Source organism: Frieseomelitta varia, unplaced genomic scaffold (assembly GCF_011392965.1).
Source record: "Frieseomelitta varia isolate USP_RPSP 00005682 unplaced genomic scaffold, Fvar_1.2 scaffold_479, whole genome shotgun sequence".
Taxonomy (NCBI): Eukaryota; Metazoa; Arthropoda; class Insecta; order Hymenoptera; family Apidae; genus Frieseomelitta; species Frieseomelitta varia.
This window is the reverse complement of record NW_025110233.1, coordinates 209,075-232,081: the sequence shown is the minus strand read 5'-3', so window position 1 is coordinate 232,081 and position 23,007 is coordinate 209,075. Positions and strand designations below refer to the sequence as shown.

The window sequence follows — 23,007 nt, the reverse complement described above, 5'->3', positions numbered from 1 at the left end:
GAGGGTTTCGTTGAGAGGGTGAAAGTCGAGACTTGAAAGCGAAAACATTCGAGACATCGAAGTTTCTTTCTGTATTGACTGAAAAGCGCCATTCCATCCCTACAATGTGTCCTGTCCTCACTATATTCGGTTAGAATTATGAAAGGGAGAGACAGAAACGTTGTTGAAAAGGAATCATTGATGTTATTTTGCTACGATCGTGACAGGGATGGAAGAAATTTTGTAGGTAAATATCAGTTGTTCCTGGAAAAAAAAATTTATTTATTAAAACATATTTATTTTTATTATAATATAATTTATATAATATAATTACATTAATAATAATTACATTATTCTAAATATAATTTTTATTAAGTTACGTATTCTGCAAATTCTTTCACTCTCAAATGTGAAAATCCATAGTCTCGTTTTAATGACAAATTCTCGCGAAAATGGAAGTAGCGAAGATTTCATAATCATCTTTCGACTTCTACATTTAGTTCAAGTGTGCATGTATGCACGTGTGCTTTTAACTCTGATAATCTCTTAAAAAAAAGATCTGAGGATAGAGAAGGGGAAAGAATACGTTCACAAACTTTTTTCAACGTTGATTTAACCGAATTAAACTCGTATTTCAGAGTGTGCGTTACGACGTAGAAGCGTTTTTGCAAAGAGCTCGTAATGACGATGAAAGAAAATCCATACGGAAAGTAAACGGCGATCGATAGTGGTGAGAAAAGGTGGCGGTGATTTATTTTTCTCTCTCTCTCTCCTGTAAAAGCAATATACGTGTCCAACAATTTCCAAGAACTCATAAATGGCAATCAGATTGTATCCCGTGAAATTAAGGTCAAGTTAAGCAAAGCATTATAGGATCTCTCTCCAAGCCCTTGCCACTTCCTGGATGGGGGTTGAAACAGGCCTGTTACTCGGCTGCCAATCGCAGCTCGGCCGCTCGATCCAATTACTCGACCTGTCTGTCGTACTCGAGAGAACACTGAAGTTACTCTCGCGCATATTCTCTCTGCTTATAGTGTGTCGTAAAATTACGAACGATAGAACTGAATTACAATAAAAGTGAAATAAAACTGGATATCTGCGATAGATTTATCATAAATTAAATTAAGTTAAATTAGATTTGCATGATAAATAAAAAAAAAAAAAAAATGAAATCATATTAGTAATAGTATTTTCACAATATTTCACGATATGAAAATAGTAATATAGATTTTTAAAAAAAACATCTCTTATTAGAAAGTGTGAGAGTGTCTGCAAATAATTTTTGGAACCACTCGTATGTGTCTCAACTTCTCGTGTCTCTCCAAAAAATCCGGATGATTCAACACTCGTTAAGTAATAAAAATCTCCAAACAATTTCGTCACCCGTTAGACAAGCGCGCACTGATGCACGCGCAGAATATGGGTCATTTAAATTGATCGCGAAATTTCAAGTCCTATAAAATTGCCACTGCCGATTGGATATCACCGGCGGTGTAACGCGATTGGTTCTAGTTTCGCGTTCCTCCTCCCACTTTTGCTATCGTATCTCAACTCTGTAAACGTGTACATTGCGTCTACGTCTCGTTCTATACAGAGTCTATACTTTTTTTCCTCGTTTTCGTTCGTTTCTCGCGACGGTGTTACTCCGTTGCACGTTGTTGTTTTTTCCTTCCTTTGTTTATCACCTCTCCTCGTTGCCCCTGCCTCGTCGTGATCCCACCACGCTCGGACGCGTTGAAACCGTGACATTGAGACGCGAAGCATGTAACAGTTCCGGACTTTCGTAGCTAGAATAATCGAGTCTGCGGCGTTCGGTCCGCTCCCGTATTCCCGGGGCCACGTGTTGCTTCGTCTCGGCTCGTGCCTCTTCGTGCATCTCCGGCTCGCTCGGTCTCCAAGTAGAAAAGTTCGATTCGTGGTCAGACAGGGTGACGCGGCCTTCGAGACTCACTGTTGGTGTGTCGTCTTCTCCCAGTTTTGCGATTTTTTTATTTTTAGATTCTTCGTTTTTCTAGTGTCTTCCAGTGTTTCTAGGCCCTGGTTATAATTCTATTATTGTTTACGATAATGATTATTTGTCTCCACTCTCGACTTTGACCCATCCTCTCGTCTCCGCTAATTGACAATCAAACCGTCGCGCGGTTCCCTCGATCTCCATTGTGGTCATCAATTAGAATTCGACTGGTTCGACCGATAATTGCGCATGCGTAGAGGGCTCGGTGACTACATACAGCTTGATAATATCATCTCAGGCTTCTTTTTTCTACAATTCTCTCACTTACCAATTATCCATTTGCTACTGTAGATTTCTGTGACTATATTTTTAACAAATTGATTTCCCAGAGACACGCAGTGCATTTAACTATTTATTCATAAGACTATAATATAATCATAGATACTTATTACAAAACTAGTATTTTTCAGTACGATTTAATTATTCTTAACGTTATTATTTCGAACGCGAGCATCTTACCAACGAAAGCCAACTGCGCACTCCAAACTTGTCCCGGAGCCAAAATTCCCAACTCCTGCTGCATTCTGAAACAATGCCCACTTTCACAACGGAGCCAAAAGTCCCTCCGGTAGCGCGTGGAACCATGATAAATAATCACCAGTGTCAGTTTTTGCGTTCCTTTCGTACAGTCGACGATATTTTACGCAATAAAACGCCGAGACTCCTCGATCGAATCGTATTAACCTCCCTGGCATCCAACCACTCTCCTGTGGTGACCGTCTTGCGTTGGTCCTTCCTAATCAACCTATTAATATCACAGTATGGCTGGCTTCGACAACACACGTCGAGGGTAATCGATTGTCCCGATAATATAGATTGCGCTTAGTGATTGGCAGTGTCTAATTTTGGATCTACGGCGCAGGAGCTCACCCCGGAGTCTTTGTACCGTATAGAACTACGTGGGCGAACACGAAGAGACACGCGGTTTACGTGTACCACTTGGATTTGCCCTTTTCGGATTAAATCAGCGATCGTTGACCATCGAGAAATTAATATCGAACGAGAGTATTAATCTAGACCTTTGTATATACATTGTTAATGTTTCTGCTGTTCTCATTCTTTTCCACTGCTCTTCGTATTTCATTTACAGCTATTATATTTGTAAAGTTTGGAAATTTATGTAGTTGACAAATTTATGAAATTTGAACAAAAATTTGGACAAAATGTTGAAAAATAACGAGAGGTTAAAGTCGAACACTATAGGTCTTGCAGATAGACTAGCACACTTTATGTCTACCCTTCCCTCCCAATTGACAAATTTATGAAATTTGAACAAAAATTTAGAAAACATGGAAAAATAACGAGAGATTAAACATCGAATGTTAGAAGGTCCTGTGAATATACTAACACACTTTGTGTCTACTCTTCCTTCCCAATTGACAAATTTATGAAATTTGCACAAAAATTTAGAAAACATTGAAAAATGATAAGAGATTAAACATCGAACGTTAGAAGGTCCTGTGGATAGACTAACACACTTTGTGTCTACCCTTCCCTCCCAATTGACAAATTTATGAAATTTGAACAAAAATTTAGAAAACATTGAAAAATAACGAGAGATTAAACATCGAACGTTAGAAAGTCCTGTGGATAGACTATAACACACTTTGTGTCCACCCTACACCTGCTCCCTGTAATTTTCCTCGCTTCGTTTCAGTCGTCTTGCATTTAAAATCAGTTGCTCGAAGCGCGTATAATTGCGCGCGAGTCATCTGCTGTAACGACGACGGCGCACGTCGAAAATTCCTAATCATCGTCGGGGGCTTATATAATCGCGCGGAACACCGAGCGCGCGCGTTGCGTTGAATTTAGTCGGCAGTGGCGGCCATGTTGGAGTCTGTGCGCGGCTCTCGGTATCGAGAGAGTGGAGGAGAAGGGTCCGTCCCCGGTTCTCTCTCGGCGGTAATCGACTCTCGACGATGTTGCTGGGTGTTGGGTTAGGTGGGTGGTGTTACAGGGTCGTCTGTGGATGTTGTGTGCGCGGGTGTCAAGGGGAACGAGAAAGAAGAGGTAGAGAAGGTGCCCTCCTAGTGATGACGACCCCCTCTCCAGTCAACTAGCGGCGAGTGTGGAGTGTCGAAGAAGGAGAATGAGAGAGAGAGAGAGAGAGAAAGAGAAAGAGAAAGAGAAAGAAAGAGACAGTGTGCACGAGTGAGGTAGAGGGAGAAGGTTTAGGTGTCTAGGAGAGGAGCAAAGGATAGAGAGAGAGAGAGAGAGAGAGAGAGAGCGAGTTAGCGTTGTGGAGGGACACGAGAGGAGAGGTGGCACGACAGGGACAAACGAGCCACGACCGAGAAAACGACGCAGGAGCGCGCAGGTGCGCTTTCCTCGCGCGATACGTTGTTGTTTTACGAGACAACGGGAGAAGCCGACCGCGCGCGCGAGATACTTGAAGGCGCGTTTACATTGCGAGTCAGCCTGCGTGATCACAAATATCTCGTCCTTTTGTTTCCCTTTCCCTTTGTTCGTTCGGATTCCTTATCACTTTTCTTTTCTCTTTCTTTCTTTCTTTCTTTCTTTTTTTAACCCTACGTATACTGTCTACCTCGTTTTTCAGTTTGACTCGTGTGTACTCTGTCTTTCTTTCGACTCGATCGTAGTAACGCGTTTTCCCCGACTGGTATACTTTTGGTATCGCGTGGTGATGTGCCGTAGACGTTATTACTCTCGGCGTTTAATGTGTTGATCGCTGTCGTTGTCGCATCACGGGGTGGTGTCGCGAGAGAGAGCGAGATCATATCACGATAGCGTGTCAGTTTTCGCGTTACGTTGCGTATGCACCTCTCTTTAGTCCGCTTCCCGTCGTAGCCGCGGTGTGTTGCGTGTGCCCGCTGCGCGCTGTTGTGGTCGCCGTGGCTGGTGTGTCTCGTGTGTCCCGTGTGTCCCGTTGCTGCACCGGTCGAGCACAGTAACGATGACGAAAGTGTGAACTCTCTGCAGCGGGTAGAGTGGTGGTGAGAACGGCAGTCTTGTTTGTTGGCAGTGGAGGAGGTGTTCTAAGATTAAAGTCGGCCCCAGGTTCCGTCCACCTGGCAAGGGAGGCTGCTGTTTCTTCTTTAACTCGTTCTCTGCCCCTCCTTCCTTTCGTTTCTTTTTCTCGCTCGTCCCACCTCTCCTCTCTCTCTCTCTCTCTCTCTCTCTCTCTCTCTCTCTCTCTCTCGCTCTTGGCAAAAGGAACGTTTCTCGCGTCTCCTTTCGGTCTTAAGGTCGTGTCACGTCTCTTTTCGTTTCTTAATTTTATCTCTCGAATCATTTAATATTTCGCGGTATTAGGTAATAAGTATTTTGTAACAGAGAGAGAAAAAGAGGGGGGGGGGGATTATTCTTGGAATAAAAATCGCTATATACGACGTGCGACGGTTTGAAATAGCAGCCTTGCTTGATTTTTTTTTTAATCGTTTGTGGTATTCGAACGCAGCATCGATTACGCAGATGAATATCGACGAACAGCCAACACAGTGTCCAGCTGACGTCACGTCCAACACGTATGATTTATGTGCCAAGTTACAGATATATACGGTTTTAGATTTACGCGATTTACAATTATGCAAATCGTAATTTATACGACTCCGTGCGGCTGAAATAACTTCCCCCCTAGATTCCGTTGCTCGCTGAAGTCTCTCGGTCGATCGAGCGGTGCGTCTACTTCTTCAACTAGTTAAATAATTAATGTGCATGCTGCTTGAGTAATTGGGTATGGATATCTCTTCGTAAGCATAAAAAAAACGATCGTTCTATGTAAAAAAACGTATCGAACATGTACTTAGGACGACGTATATCTTAATTAGACGAATATGATAAAATATGTAAAAGAAAAAAAAAAAAAAAAAATATGGTAAAACCGATAATGTTCTAATTGTTCCAAATTACTTGTATTCAGAATTTTTCTTCGGTACTTTTCAAGTAATATTTCCTTCTAACGACTGTAATCGTCAATGAACCTTTTCTCAAGTCTCACGGAATCGTAAAAATTCAAACGAGAGGAAAAAAAAAAACCAATTACGACACCGTGTGCCCTTGCATCATCGTCATCGCCTCGAGCGTGAGAACTCCATTCATAATTGCTAATTAGCGATCGATAGTGGCTGCTTTTGATCAAAAGGGTGAGCCATACAGGGCGTTCCATTATCAGCGGTAGCACACTTTTGGAAATAATGAATTCTCAAAGTTACAAAATGATAATTTCGATTTAATTTAACATTTTACAAATAGTTCGATTACTTTGTTTTTTTTTTTTACTTAGATATTGTAAAATTTAAAAGGTGAAATTCGAACGATTTATATTTTTGCAATGTTCTTTTTATCTTGGCCTATATCTATTTTGTGTAAAATCAATTGACTGTTCAAGGCCATTTCCCCTTCCCCTGCTGGACGTGGAAGTCGCAAGTCGTTCATTTAAAATTATTTCTCATTTACTTACACCGAATAATTTCAGTATTCTTATATTTACAATTAAGATACTTAATAATTTCAACACGTCAGTGTGACCAATATAAAAATATACTCGGTTATTAATACAGTTTACAATGTAATTCTACTAATTATTAAAAAACTGCATAATTCGTGACTACTCTAATCGTCCGTGTCCCAACTATTGAAATTTATTGCTTACAATTACATATTACCCTCATATCTATTATTTAACCAATAACATGCTATTATATCATAATTTAATGAAAATTGTCATCCCAAATTTATCATCCCAGCATTGTATCAATCAAAAAGAAAGGCGTCAGATACGAAGTGTGAACCATATCTGGAGAACAAGTTCAACAGATCGAAATTAACTGTTTAATCTAGATTTGTAGCATCGAATGAAACGTCCTGTATATGGTGGGCATTCGATAAAAGTAAAAGCACACGTGTGCGAATAGCAGGTGGCGCGTGTGATGGCTTTACTCTCTCTCTCTTTCTCTCTCTCTTTTCTCTTCCTTTCTCTCACATACATTCACTCACTTACTCACTCACTTGTCCAGAGATCGATGGAAATACAGGGACGGTAGTGCGCCGCGCGCATTCAATAATTAGTGCTAATTATATTTCACGCGAAGGTCGCCCACGGAAACAACTAAAAGCGGCGCCGTTTCTTCGACGTGTATTCGATAGCCACATACACCTTGGGAATCGATCGCGTTCCCGATGCGCTGACCTATATCCATCCCGTGTACCCCTGGATATCCGTTGCTGCGAGACACACCGAGGCTGTGTTCCGTCGATGCGTGAAAAAGGAAGCTCTTTTTCTCTTCCCGTTTTACGTTTAGAAACGTAAAACCAGTTGAGACTTTCGCGTAAACACGGGTCTCTCGCTGTTTCAGATAATATGCTGCTCACAAAAAATTAGGGGATATTTCAAAATGAATATGAAGCGAATAAAAAAGAGAAGCATTTGATTTTTTTTCTCATTAAACAAGAACATTAAAAAGAGAGAGAAACAAGTTGCTCAAAGAAAGTTGCTCTTGTTTAATAATAAAAAAAATCAAATGCTTCTCTTTTTCTTATCGCTTCATATTATTCATTTTGAAATACCCCTAATTTTTATGAGCAGTGTATCCATATGTCTTCATTTATATTGTGTTTATATTCACTTTACATGCAAGTGTACATTCCACTGAATGTGATTGAGAATCTTTCACAAAGCAAAATTCCAAGAAACGTGCACAGCGAAATTAGATCAGATTTGAAACTCGGTTCCGGAAACGATCTCGTTCGTGCTCGAGGAAACTGTGGAACATGTATGTCGTTACTTTGGAATAAGAAATATTTCGCTCTCCTCTCCCTCGAATGTTTCTGTCGGATCTGTGTGAGAAATAATGACGGAACATTGAAATGAAATTCCGTTCTGTGTGAAATTCGATCGAGTTCAATTTACGTGCGTGAATAATTGAAACAGAGAAATGTCTTCTTCCGGCTCGCGTATCCGTGAAATCGCATTCCACCGTGTTTCCAAATGAATTCGCATAGCTGTTGTTATGGAAATTGAACTTTACGCAAGAATTTTCGTTCCTCGATTAAATCTACATTTATTCGAATATTGGGAATAATGTTACTCGATAGAGCATTGATAATGCATCCCAATAGAGTCGAACTTTAAATACACTTCAAATTCACAAAAATTAGGGAATATTTCACGATGAATATGAAGCGATAAAAAAAAACAGAAGCATTTGATTTTTTTTTTTTTTTTTTAATAAATAAGAACAACTTTCTTTGACTTATCGTTTGCTTTTCTAATGTTCTTGTTTAATGAAAAAGAAAAAAAAAAATCAAATGCTTCTTTTTTTTATCGCTTCATATTCAGTTTGAATATGAATTTATCCCCTAATTTTCGCGAGTAGTATATTTAACGATAAGTTACGGTCGAACCTTGAGTTTGAGATTAGGTACTTACGACGTATTTAAGATAATATTAATTTAATCGATTCGTACTATTTCATTGAAACTAATGTTAAATTTAATCAATTCAGTCGGCTGTTGTACACGTTGCAGGACAGTTGTTCATTCCTAAATTAAGGTACACTCCGAGTATTTAGATATTGCTCTAACGTCTATATATCGTCGGAAACGTCGTTACAGAACATTACGTAAACCTTCGTTTCGCAACAAAGTGCGTGGTCAAAATTATCTCTAAAAAACACCTAAGCCCGCGACTGTGCTTGAAAAAATATCGGTGACCTTCGCGCGCTTGCCGCGCGACTCGCAAACGATCGGTGCTCTATTTTTGCTCTTTCACCCTATACACGTTTCTCAGTCATACAGCAAACGAAAATATTTCCAAACGGTAACGCGTTATTTCCAATGACCGATACGTTTGTGACGTCTCCTCTCGTATATATAAAAATTCTTTTGTAATGTTCGAGTACTCTCGTGATTCACTGTAAAAATTTTCATAAACGCCCGGCTATAAGTCTACTGATAATATTAGTTCAGTTGTGCAACTAGGAGCAGCCTGTTCTCATCTCGTCTCGTTAAGGTCACGGGATCAAAAAGATAAAACGTGTCCCTAGACGACCTAAATCGTCCAAATAATCCTGGGCTTTTTCTCTCGCTCGCGGCACACACACAACCACGCAAACTCATAATCTCGATGCGTACGCATCTACATTTGAACGCGTGCAAGTGTGTTGTGTCAAAATGGTGGTGGTGCGTCGAGTGTGCCACTTTTCCTCCTGTACTCCTCCGGTTTCGAGGTTAGGTGGACAACACATTTACGCCGTGGCCCAGCGCCACGCAGCTTGGCACAGCTTTTTCGGCCAGTATTGTGTAACACCGTCCGCCCGTTAGTCGCTCGTGAGGCACCTTTACAAGCGCAATGTCGTATCGTCAGTCTAGTCGCGTCTAGTTCTTCACACGATGTCGTCCCAGACTGCGGACTTTTTTTTTTCTGATCCCGCCCGCGAACGCGACCGATTCCACCGAGTCACTTGCAGTTCGATGCACAGTGCCATACACAAAGGACAGAGAGAGAGAGAGAGAGAGAGAGGGAGGGAGAAAGAGGGAGAGAGAGAGAGAGACAGACAGAGAGTCTCTTTGATAACAGAAATCGATTGACTTCGTTCGGTTTACTAATCGTAACACACACACACAGGACACACAGGCACACATACACACAGTGGTTGCTCGTAATTCTTTTAAGGGCTCGTTAATTGGTGCATATACATAGTTTGAAGGTCACTCCTTATGTGTTCTTCTGTGTGATCTAATGTGGTCTAATACTACTTTTTTAAAGTGAACTCGATTTGAATCGATTAAAGTACACTGATGACTACAACTATTAGGACACATTGTTATTATTATTAGTCATACGTTCGACTCATAGTCTGTGACTTGTACAATTCCATTATTGAAATCCAATATTGAAAGAACGTAGCTATCCAAACTAACGGTGTATGTATCTAAATTTGTCACTGTCTGACACAGTGTAGTCTGACAGTTTGTGTAATATCAATTGGTAATAATATCAAGTGTTAATTGTGGTCAAAACGTAGTAAAACATATTCGTAGAAGAAAGCAATAGGACACAGGTCAGTTCGTCACGGGATCAGCCGGTAACGCTCTCGGGTCATTAAAACAACGTCACCGGTCAGAAGATCCATTCCGTCGCCTCTCCGCATTATGTCATTAGAGTGGAAGGCAGAATCGATCGTTAAGCTCGTTTAACGGCAAAGTGGTCCAATTACAACCAGCATATAGCCTCTCTGTTGGGCTTTTACCTCGCCTGAAAACTACGTTGATCATCCCGTCGACTTTTCTCACGAGCGCGTTCTCGCCTTTATTTTCTTACCATCCTCCGTCTTCTGCTTTACTTTTACTTCTTCCGTTCCTCGAGTTTCCGAGCGTCGGAGCACGATCTCTAGAACCAATGCTTTTTCAACGAGGAATATAGGTTGAAATTCTAGGGAGTTTTTCACTAGGGATTTAATTATAGGGTGTATGCCTGTTCTTTCAGAGACGTATTTTTCTTTGGAACATTTCTGAAAGTGAACTTCTTGGATTTTTCTTTGATTGATCATTCTCATTGTCTTCTGAATTCCAGCGAGGTCTTATTTGCCGAGGAATCTCGTCTCAAGTTTTGAGAAGAAGTTTAAATAATTATGGAGTCGTTAATCTTTGTCCCTTGGCACAGTTCACCTAAATCGACGGTAGCACGCACGATAGAGCAGCAGCAATTGCCTTTTGCACGTTTTCTTTCATTTGTCTTCTATCTTCGTACGCGAGGTTGATTCGGCGCGCGCATTGGAATCGCTAGTTTCTGGTATAGTGCTCTATAAATTCCCTTTCCTAAAATGTCTCTACAAATTGAACGTTCGCCTAATCCAAACTGAAAGCGATGACTTTGATATATTTTTTTTTACATCTTCTTCCCCTTATTGCAATCTGATTGGTTCCCAAAACAACAGCCATAATTTACAAATTGAACTGCAATGAAATCATTCTGAAACGTCGGATTCTTTCATCGTTCAGTCATAACAAGTAAAACCACACCTACCTTTAACAAATAACAACAAGAAAAGCGCTATTAATAGAGGTTCAGTTTCCCTCCAGCAACCTATTCACACCGTCGTTATAAATAGAAACGAATTTGGTTAGCAAAGTGTGTTAAGAGTTTTCTTCCTTCCCTAAGCGACTGGTTCCTCTAACCGTTATTATTACACAAATGCATGAAATTTTCGAAGCTTCATTTGCAACTATGCTATTTCCTGTGTCAGGTCTAAGGAAACGATACAACAGTTTCTAATTAGTATCTAGTATTCTAAATCGTCTCCACCAACTCTAAAAACATCGTTCCCTCCGTAGATCGGTTGAGGAAACATTGGTCAAAGTAAAAAGAACCGATATATATGCGTAAGGATTGTATAACAGGAATGGCGATCGAGGCGGGAATGCAGCGCCGTTTTTTCTGTTTGTTGCTGCTGCTGCTGCTGCTGCTACTGCTGCTGCTCTACGGTCATATATCGTAGTTCACTGTAGCTGGCTAGTTCGCTACAGTACCATCATTACTACGCTAGTCGGCAACTAGTCGTCGCCGCGCGTATTGGGTGTATTCTTTCTCTCTCCCTCCCTCTCTGTATCAAACGTCGCGTCGTGTTTTCTGCGGAGGAGAATCACGCGCGCGATCGTTTGGTTTCCCTATTGTACATCTGGCCGTCGTATACCGTTGATCGATCGAAATCGGTTTTCGTGTGTCTCGTCGTCCCACCGAGAGATCTCTCCTGGCTTTCGGATTAGGTTACAATGGTTGACCATCGCGCACCACACGTGCTCTTCCCGGCTCTAACTGGAATAAATTGGATCGGCGTTAATTGGATCGGTCGTTTCAAATAGACATGTTGAGAGGTTACATCGTTTTAGAGAGAAGCAATTTGATTTGTACAAATACTCTGCAGATCGTCTTCGTTTAGTGTGTTCGGATTCTTCTGTTTTTTTCTTTCTTTTTCCTTTGGATAATCTGTATGGTGCGAAAGTGCTGATTAAATCAAGGTTATAAGGCATATACGATCCATTGTAAGAACGTACATCATCTGCATTACCCAATATTGTGAAAATCGAGATCGCAAGATAGCTCGTCTTTCAGCCGATTCGGTGTCTTTTCTCGAATATCGTTTCCACTCGTCGCCGAGGTGTCGCTGTCGTATGCGTGTCGGACTCGGTGCACGAGTTACACAGTACAGTTCGAAATACATCCGCGTAAATACATACGTATACATATACGCGTTTTTCGTATAAATACCACGAAGCTTGGTCGGGCAAAGGCGGGGAAGAAGAAGCTCTCGAATTCCGAATCGATTTCGTCGGATGAATTCCTGAACACGCCGCTGTGTCTTCAAGGTCGTAATTGTGTAACGAACGTTTAAAGATCCTCGCTTGTGTTCCGCGGAGCACGGATCGTAAGTTGCAGTTGCCCCACTGGCGGCAGTGTCTCAGTCGAACACGGTAGTGTGTCACTAAAGGAAACTACGTTTGTTCTTGTTTCAGTTTTTCTTGTGACTCGAAGCTCGGGAGTTTATCTTGGACGGTGCCATTTTTTTTTTTCTTTTCTTTTTTCAATTATATAATCCGAGGATCTTGGAAACTGCAGTCGCGCGGCGGTTTTCATTAATCGAAATGTACTCTCGAAACGAGCAGTGAATATTTCGAGCCGCGCTCTCGGACACGCGATTGCGTAACGCATGTGAATTACAATTGGTCTCGTGGATAATCTTGGCGTGATGGCGCGTTCGAAGTAACATGCTGAACCTTTCAGTGTTTCTTTTTTTTTTTTTTTTTTTTCTGCGNTTTTTTTATCAATTATCATCTTCATTAATTCTTAGTATCGATACGTGACGACGTTGCGTAGAAATGTTTTCAATAAAATTTTATCTACAATTGAGATTGTGATATGTGAGATAGTGTTATTGGATGAATAATTTTGTACAGCGGTTGTGGTTCTTTTTTTTTTCTTTTTTCTCTTGTAATACCAAGGATGATTTATTTACATTTTTTATAATCGGCGGAAAAGTATTCGTAATGACAATGACATGAATATTTCACTTACGTTCAGTCAATATTATCGAAGGTCTAAGCCGCGAACATGGTTGTGCAATAACGTGTCCGCGTCTTGTGCCATTATTTTACTCTCAAATGTATCATCACGTAACCGGTCTCTCTCGGTAGCACCCGGTGTGTCGTTCAAGAATTTCTACAAAGCTCGTGTAAATCGGTTACTGTCGCATATTTCTCACAATATTTAACATTTTATCGTGTGTGATGTAAATCTTTAAAATTATCCGTAAACAACCTTGTAAATGAATAATTTATTAAACAATCGTGAAAAACCAGTAAAACACCAAGCATTAAAACGAAAAAATTAATTTCTCTGGTACGGAGAATGAAAAATTAAAAAGTTTAACGTGTTTAATAAATTTACTGTGAATTTACTGGATGATTTAAAAAGAATTAAAAAAAGTTTTTAATAAATAGCTTTTATGTGGTTTTGTGCGACGTGCCCTATACGCAACGTACCTATACATGTACAGGACAAATAAACATTAACAGATTAATTTTCTCAATTTTTTTTTTTTTTTTTTTTTTTGTAACAGTCGAATATGACATTTACTCGATATTTTTGCTTCGCGTGTTGGTGCGAGTTGCAGGGAATATTATGACGAAAGAGAAATTGGTCGTAAAGGAGAAACGTCGATTTTAATTACACGCTTAAAGGTGTTATATTAACTGCAAGTAACGAGTGCGTCCCGACGCCAGGGCGTCGCGGCACCGGGGACACGACGCTATTATTAGAAACGTCTCTTCTCCTCATTTGACTTTTTAACGGTTGGGAGAGGGAGGGGGGGGGGAAGAAGGGCGAAAGTGGTATCAGCTGACATCCATTATAACAGACGATTCTTTGTGTGATGTACACTTTACATTCGATTATCGATATTACCTATAAATTTACAAACATTTTGATTGTTCAGAGAAATGAGAAAAAGGATATCGAACAGTGCGGTTGTTGTAAAATATTTTCAACAGTGTCGAAAAGTGTGTCTTCCTCGCTGAAAAAAAGAAAAGGGAAAGAAAGAGAAGAAAAAGAAAAAGAAAATGAAAACGAAAGGCTAGTTTGCACGTCGAGAGAATTAATTAATCCACGGCCACGTGCCGTGTTAGAGTCATTGAAACGCGAAAACTAGACGCGTTCTTTTGTTTCATCCTTTCCTATTGTCCTTTAACGTGACGGGAATAAAAAACCGACGGGGGGCGGGGGGGGGGGGGGTATGAGTTAGTCCAGGTCGAAAAAGAAATTTGCCCGCCGGGTTAGGCAAGTTTTTTTCTCTCGTTTCCAACTGTGCGTTGAGGCTCGATCGCGCTTTCCGCGAAGCAAGAAAACAGACTTTCGTCGTTCGGGAGTTGTTAAATTAACGAGGAGAGGAAGTGTGGCGCGACGCCTCGTGACCTGGCGTTTGTTGCCGACATAATCGAATGATGCGCACGCACGTGCGCGTTGCATTATGCGCGCGATTAAAAATCAAATCGTAAGACCGAGAGAGAATTCATTTTTTCGTGTAAACGTGTTCGTAGAGATCGATGCTTTAAAGAGGAGTGTTGTTTTAAATTAACGTTAATCGCTGAATCGCTTGATATTTATTTAAATTAATGCAAGAGAGATCCGTCCAATACGCGCGTTAATCGAATTTACGAACGATATACCATGACAGTTTTCAAGAAAGGAGAGAAACAGTGTTGTATCGAAAGGCAACTCTAGTTTGCGGACCATAACGAGTGACCCGTGTACAATAATTCGTCGCTTTCTTTTCGAACATCGTCGGTACGATGTCGCTGGATAGAAATTATTGAGAAGTGACAAATTTATTATTTGTTCTGCCTATTTTGCTTTACTTAAATATACTCAAAACTGAGAAGGTATTACAATTTTGGAACAAAATTCGTTGCCCCAGCGCGAGAGGTTATAAGGCTACTTTAACTTGCACTGGCGACTGATTGTGCGGACCATAACGAGTGACCAAACCGTATACAACAATCCGTCGCTTTCTTTTCGATACTCGCGTCGGTACGATATCACTGGATGGATATTATCAACAAATTTATTATTTGTTTCGCCTGGGTTATAATTCGAATGTAACTTAAAACTGAGAAAACTATCGCAACTTTGGGCAACAAAAGATACACAGTCGACGTGGGCAAGAGGTTAAAAAAGGGGATCGTCTTGCGGATGGTAATAAGTAGAGGAAAAGAACAACAGGAGAGAGGAGAGGCGAGAGCAACAGGAGAAAGCGAAAGTGAGAAAGGGAGAGAGATAAAAAGAATGTGGGCAAAGGAGAGAGCACGAACGAGAGAGAGAGAGCTAAACGGAAGCGAGCCAATATGAGATTACAGGGCAGTTGGGGCTCGTGCCAGATGCGCGTTTACACGGGCCCTGAATACTGTAAATGCACTATCTGGTACGACATCTCTCCTGTCACCGCCACCAGAGTGTAACGGTCACACCGAACTGCTGCTTTTCGGCGGTGCGATATATATATATATATATATATATACACACACACATATATGTATATATATTTAAAAAAAAAAAAAAAAAAAATGAGAGACATTGTTCATTACACGTACAGAACTTAGAATAACCACAACGCTCCTTTTCACCGGATCAGTTTTTTCAGTTAAAAAGAATCCTTCGAGCAATCACGCCCCAGGTTTTTTCTCCTCATCTCTTGGTGTTGCTCGAAGGATTCATTAAACAGCTGTTGCGTAGCAAAACTTTCACACCATTTGTTGTAGTCTTCTCGACATTCCATTTTGTAACTTTTAATTGTCTACGAGTTGTTTGATATTTGTCACACGTGTGAAAAACAGTTGTGAATTGTACAAGAAACACAACTCCGAACATAAAAGAGAGAGGAGCTTGCAGATTTTCGACGTTGCGTGGCGTTGAACGTGATTATGTTTACGTTGAACGTGATTATGTTTACGTAGAAGGAGAGAAGTGGGAGGGGGGGAGGGGCAGTTTGTAAAGAGACACAAACTCGATTCTCTGTATCGCGATGAACAACGAGGGTGAAGATCGCGCGTGTGTTTGTAAAGTTCCGCGCCTCTATCCTCGTTTCTGTATCATCCCAGCTGAAAAAAGTCGACGCCTCGCCGCGCGCGCTGTCACTCTGAGTGAACATGGCGGGGAAGAAACACAATGTCACGTTTACGTCACGCTCGCGAAGACGGGATCGGGGAACAATTGGACACGCGAAGGAACACGGGGATTGCGTTACACGCGAAGTGTATCGCGTTCTTGTCCCGGCATCGCGTGGTATCGTTTTTTACCCTCTTGCACATCCGAGGTTCATCGGGTCTTGCTTGTATATATCGTAGACTGCGGGTTTTCGTGCGTTTATAAACAAGAAAAAAACGCAGTCTAACGACACGTTAATTAACAAATCTGGTGAGATATTTGGTTCCTGCCTACGACTGAATGTAGAAACACGTTTATATTTATACAACGATGAATCATTCGGGGATATGAATTTTTATCTGAGATATTGTCCACTGTCGATCATTTCGGTTTAATATGTCGCGCTCCGTGTTGACCGATTCAAGTGTGTGTTTTGATCCCCTCGAATGATAAGATTCCTCCGGTGTAAATATATATATATACATCATTTCAATATTGATGAAAGCTTGATACATTATTGTTTGCGTGACGAAAAATTTTTCTTCGAACTGAACGAAAAATGTATTGGCAATCTGAATTATCAGGTACTGTTTTTAATAAAGTTTCTTCAGAGTAAATAAATGGTATTTTTGATAAGAACGAATCCGAATGGAAAAGGAATAAGGCGCAAATGTGAGATATCGATGAAACTTAGATATAAACCGAATAATATAACCAAGATTGAAATTCCCGATTTAACGACGCGCATCGTGCCAGAGTGCACGCGTTAAATTTGTGTATATGTGTGTGTGGGTGTGTGTGTATGCTTGTGTGGTATAGCCAGCGGGTTAAAATTGGAATGTAGAGTGAGATTGTGAAATTTATCATCTAAAACTTATACTAGAGTATAAAGCATCCGTTGAGAAAAACCACAAAACATATGTACACGTAGCTTTTGAAAGCGTGTACACATACACACGCATACACATACACATACACACGTACGTATCTCGAACAGGCACATACATTCAAAAACATACAGGCATATTATCTTTAGTAATGTCGGCAAAATCACATATACGGAAAAGATATACATATATTTACCGCTACGCACTATATAAACAAGCCAGTGCTAAGGCTGCATGCTAATTTTACACTAAAGCAAGTAAACATGCCACAGAGAGTACTTTAAACGCGCGTAGTTTATCTGATTTGAAATTTCGTGTCTTGTAAGTTTAATTAATTTTAAAGTACAGGCATACTGAATTAATTGCTTATTTTATAGTTTGCAGTGTAACCAATCGTGTAGCGTATACACATTATATATAAATAAACGTATTCGACAATATTTTCACAAACAAATTCTATCGCGATATTTGTTCAGAATGAAACAAACTGAAAAAGATGGAAGATATAGAGATACGGACACCAATAACGTGAAATTCTCAAAACACGAACGATTTTTTTCTACGTGAATAGCACAATAGGTATTGTCAAGTTCATAGCGCTGGTGCAGATTTCACGATAGTTGGTGAACCAACATGCGACACAAACGTACGCACGAGATATGGGAAACCTGTTTTGTTTGGGCCTCGCCATATGGCGCTTGCGTTGCAATAAATCGCTAGCACTTGCCAAGAGAATTTATTTCAATGCAAGTGACTTTTTTTTTTTTTTATTTATCGTGTCTAAGAAAGTTTTAGCCTCGACGAAATATTTTGAAATTTTGCTAACGCTATAACACAGGAGACACAAACGTCGTAATTATACTGATCAAGTATGAAGTAAGACTGAGGACGTATGTAAAAGCTGTGAGGAATTCAGTGCAAGTACATATTTCACAGAAATTTTCTACCAAATATAAATTACTAGGATAATTATGACACTTACGTTACGTCGTGAAATTTCAAAATGTTTTAGATATAATGTGTACGTCATATATTTTCATGAACCAGCCTGTCAGCTTTTCTTTTCTATTTCTTTTTGTATTTTTCTCCTGTCGTAGAAGAACGCCTGTTCTTGGAAGAGTGAATAAAAGTATTTGTAAAGTGTATAAACGAGAGTATCGATGACAGACAATTGTCCCTGTGGTCAAACTTATTTTTTTCTCTACTTTTTGTCCTCGGTTTTTTTTTTTTTTTTCCTCCTCATCGTTCTCGACTCTACAACTATCATTTATATCGCGTAAATATACCCATAATTTATTCGTTTCATTGTTTATAACGCCTCATACATAAGACATTTTTTTAATTTAAATACTATTCCTCGATAGTCGAGTTCATTCGTGAAATTACTTAGACTGCGGATTTTTATGCATTGAAGAAAAAACTTGATAGTATACAGACGCTCAAAATGCCAAAATAAAATATAATACCTGCTTGTTTAATATATTTAGCAAATGAGACAATTGCCGTTGTTTATATTATGTTCATAAAATTCTGAATTTGAACAAGTATCCACGGTCTATTGATCATGTAATTTGTATTATTTTTGGTTAATTATTGGACCATGGATCTGACTATGCTGCAACAAGAGTGTTTTAAAGAGGATTCTGTCTGAACATGACACGGCTCTTCTACTTAAAGTGTGGCACCATTATAAATGGTGGCGCTAGTGAGCTATCACCGGAACTATAAAGAACATTTCTCAGTATTTATTTAAACAACTTACGTTAATTATAAATATCTGAACTTAATAATGATATGAGTAAAGATTTTTTAAATAACTCAAAACAACAATTGTTATCGCTTATATATATGTGTGTATAAAATGTGCCAATGTGAATATAATAGTAATATGTAGTCGATCACTATATTATCTCAAGCTGTCATCATTTTTTTATCGCTGCTCATTGTAATTGTAACGACAATAAAAATCATATATTGTAAATCATTTTTTCTCACCATTTCATTTCGTACTGCCTCCTCTCGAAGTTTCAAGTTCCTCTAATCGGTAGACATACTTTTTATCCCTTTCTTTTGACATATATATGTATTCGATAATCGAGGTACATAGAAATAATTATTGTATGCCTATTTACACGCAAATTGCGCGTTTCTGTTAAAAATAGATTGCTTTCGTGGATGTATGTATACTTAAATTTTTTAGTAATAAATTTATCAATATTTATTGCATCATGTTAAAACTAAGTTAAACTATTTAAAAACGAAGAGTGTAAATTCCATCTCACAATATTTCATTATATTGTTAATTAATATTTTGCAACGTTTGGAAGTCATTCAATTATTGAATAATCAGTTGTAATTGATTTATTGTTATTTATAAAAATCGCTGTGTATAAATAGTAGTAATTAAAGAGTAATGATATTAAAATGTTCACTGCCAATGTCACATTGAGTGAATAACGTAAGTCGTCCAGTCTGAGAAGTTTAATATAGAGATGGATTAATTGAACAGGGTGCGAGGAACACAGGAGCGAAGCCAATATAAACGGAGAGGAGGGAGCAGAAACCCAGAATACTTTGGTTAAAAATAATCGGCTCTCTTACTGTGGATGGTCAGAAATTTGAGAGCAAGGTCAATCGATAGCAACGCAACTTTTTCTAAACATGTGTATTCCTCAAATTATTTTTAAATATTGTCGAGTCATTTGCGGACTCTGTGAACTCTGAAACGGAACGCGCGAGTAATTTCTTTACCTGTTATACAACGTTTCAATTCCCACGGAAATTTAATTTCGTAAAAAAGAGAAAAATGTTTAATTTCCAACAAGTTTCATTTCAGGTATTCTTAAATAAAACTTTTCAACTGGCTCCACCAACTATTTCACACGGTGTTTATCCTTGTCTGTATGTTAATAAAATAGTTTAAGTAAAATACAGGATTTGATTTCAAGTGTAATAAGTTCTCGTCTAAAATCATGACTAGTGTGTTAAGGTTAGGATACTTGTATCTTACGATTTCAAATTATAAAAAAAAGAAAAGAAAAATCAACTGTCACGATAATATATGTACAATGTAATTTTTAGTCACGTTCGTTATTTGTGCACGCCACGGATCGTTATAAAATTCAAACACGTACGCGATGCGCTCATGAGAATCCACCTGGTGCCAGGAAGAAGCTACGGTTTCCGTTATCGAATCCACCAGCACGAACGAAAAGGAGAAAGGTTTGAGAGAGAGAGAAAGAAGAAAACAAACCTTCGAAGAACATTTTTTGCGATTGGCATGTTGGCAGTGTTGTTAGCTGGTTGTGTGGCTACATTGTATATACGACCGCTATCGGCACTGCAATTATGACGATCGCAGGTCCGCGGCCGTGATCGAAAGCTCAATTTCAAACGATATCATCGTCGAATAATGAGAACGGCGATATTTCAATCATTGTCTTGTAATTAATCCCACATTCAATCGAAAAAAATCGTGCGTTTTATTATACTCGAGGAGATATATCGCAGACTGTTTTACCGACCAATCACTTTATTTATTAAGTTTTATTTTTCATCTCAACTGCGACTTTTCTGACCGGTGATCAGGAGGGGTAAAAAAAAAAGCCAGACGGAAAAGCCAGCAATCGGTTTTCTAAATAAATAATAACGCATGCTTTTTAGCGTGGTGTGTGATTCACGGTGAGAGACTTACATTGGCCGTTTCTCTCTGTTGCAGATCTGCCTACGTATCCTTCGGAGGATTGCTGATGAGGTTACAGGGTGACGCAAACAATCTACACGGTTTCGAGATCGATCAGCACATGTATCTACTGATGAAAAAATTAGCGTTCTAACTGCGCCAGCACACGTCGCAATTATTGATCTAGGAAATGTTTGAATATTAAATGTATATATATATATTCTTTTTTATATATTGGATAGTGTTTACCACTTGTCAATTCAAAATGATTTAAATATGATCAAACTTAATATGATCAACCTTAGAGGTCATTAATGAACTGCACGGAAAAAAATGTACATTGTAATAATTGAGATAAAGGTGAAAAGTTATTCTGTTCTTCGGCTGATTCGTCACTATTATTCATACTTTCCAGCTCATTAATCATTACTTAAGCATTGTTACTGCCACTACGATGTTCAGATACATGCTGATCAATAAACGTATTTTTCCACGTAAGAAAAGAAGTCTTCTAAATGTGAAACGCCCCTGCCTGTCCAAATTTTTCCCATTGGTTAAATTCTTAAAATAAGATGAAGCACAGAAATCGTTCAGCCGAGTTTCTATACAGTAGTAATATTATTATGGTTGTTCTGTGTCTATTAACCAAATTGAGGTAACAAATTTAAATGAGTTGTTCTTATTACCAGTCGAATTAATTTAAAACCAGCTCTTGCAATTGGATTACAAAAATTCGCTATTCAACGTTCCTTTAATTAAAAGCTCTCCTTTAATTAGACATTCAGTTGCTAACGTAACATTTCCAATAGTTACTCGAAAGAGCAAGACAGACTTGCAAGAGAGAATGTTTTGTAGATGCTGCACTTACTGGGCAACGCCATTTTGGAGAACAACGCGGAGTCAAGATTAAATACGTTGGTCCAATTGGATGGCGCGCGGAGTTTTTCAGAGTGTGAGCACGAGAGCGAGAGACGAAAAGAATGTGTAACAGAGACACGTTACAGAAAGGGGGGAATAGCCAAGAACTAATTTATGTAATTAAACTCGCGGTATTCGTGACCTTGTACGGCTGAATGCAAGTCGAGTGTGCGAGAGGCTGGCAGAGCCGAACAATATGGCACAAGTGCACTTGGCGTGGGTTCGTCTCGAGCCACCTCTCCCCTCCCGATACGGTGGTTCGGTGTTGCGTAACACATACATCGCGCTGCAAGATGGCTGCCACTTAATAAGGGTTTGATCCTAAATAGATTGGCCCAATGACATACATATAATTCGCTTTTATCTGGCCGTCCGCACCGCGAAATTGCGCAACACGTGCACGCGCCAGCATCGACCGAGACGGGAATCAATAATTGCGAGCGACAAGTGTCGCCATCGCGATGAAAACAGTCCTTACAGTCGGTAACCTAGACAACTTGGAGATTTATCTGAAAATGGAGACACGGTATATTGAATTCATGTATGTACCTCGTCTCTTCTGCCAAGGGGCAGAATAGACGTGAGAGATTTCGTTTTTCGCGTTTTGAAATATCGATACCCTGAAAAACGATCAGACGTATCTTTTACGTTTTCTTCATTTAATTCATTCGTGGTAAGTAGGTTTGTAAAATTCTTTTTGATTGGATTGTTTACGTTTTACGTTGGTAAACACGGTTAAACATGGTTAAATGTAAAAAAATTCGTAATGATAAAGTAAATTGCGTGAATGAATATAGTACAGATCCTCTATCCAATTGTTGAAACTCAATTAAATAAAGATATTTATTCAAAATTTTACATTAAATTTATTGTGTACACTTTTCATTATGTTTGCCAACAACTTTGGAGTATAGTCTGTGAGAAATTAAAATGTTACATTAAAACTCGTTTTAAAAATACGCGCGTCGCCGCAGGAAGAAAATAGGTGTCGCCATCTAATAGTGCCGTTTCGAACTATTTGGTGGGTGAAATGATGTGCTGCCATCTGTCGGATTTTTCACTTTTTTCTTTTAGTTCCAGTCATATTTGAGAGGGTCTTAGGTGGCAACACTGTCGCTAGACAAAGACCGCAATAGTGAGCAACAAGGACAGAAATATATTTTAGTTCTACCGTTTCACCGCTATGCGACGCTAGCATTTCAGTGTCTATAAATTGAATAAATTTCTTTTGTTCAATTAAAAACTACTTAAAAAAATTAATTTACAAATTTTTGCAATTGCATCTCACGAATTAGACCCTTACCTATCTACCTATACGCCATTTGATTTGTAAAATGCATTTATAAAAATAAAAATTCTCAACAGATCAAAG

General features: G+C 39.3%; 1 protein-coding gene across 4 annotated transcripts; it reads left to right on the top strand.

The window, feature by feature from the left end:
* The first annotated feature begins 3,940 nt into the window (after positions 1–3,940).
* Positions 3,941–21,210, top strand: LOC122532853 (DNA-directed RNA polymerases I, II, and III subunit RPABC3-like). Of its 4 annotated transcripts, XR_006307578.1 has the most exons (3): positions 4,190–4,947; positions 5,412–5,478; positions 20,754–21,210. XR_006307578.1 is itself a non-coding variant. In XM_043661977.1 (2 exons), the coding sequence occupies exons 1-2, from the start codon at positions 5,426–5,428 to the stop codon at positions 20,869–20,871; spliced, it is 171 nt and encodes a 56-aa protein (XP_043517912.1). In that variant the 5' UTR covers positions 5,314–5,425; the 3' UTR covers positions 20,872–21,210. The 4 variants fall into 4 exon arrangements, 2 of the variants coding, with proteins under 2 accessions (XP_043517912.1, XP_043517911.1); XR_006307577.1 differs by lacking the exon at positions 5,412–5,478 and having other exon boundaries at positions 3,941–4,947; XM_043661977.1 differs by lacking the exon at positions 4,190–4,947 and having other exon boundaries at positions 5,314–5,478.
* The last annotated feature ends 1,797 nt before the right edge of the window (positions 21,211–23,007 follow it).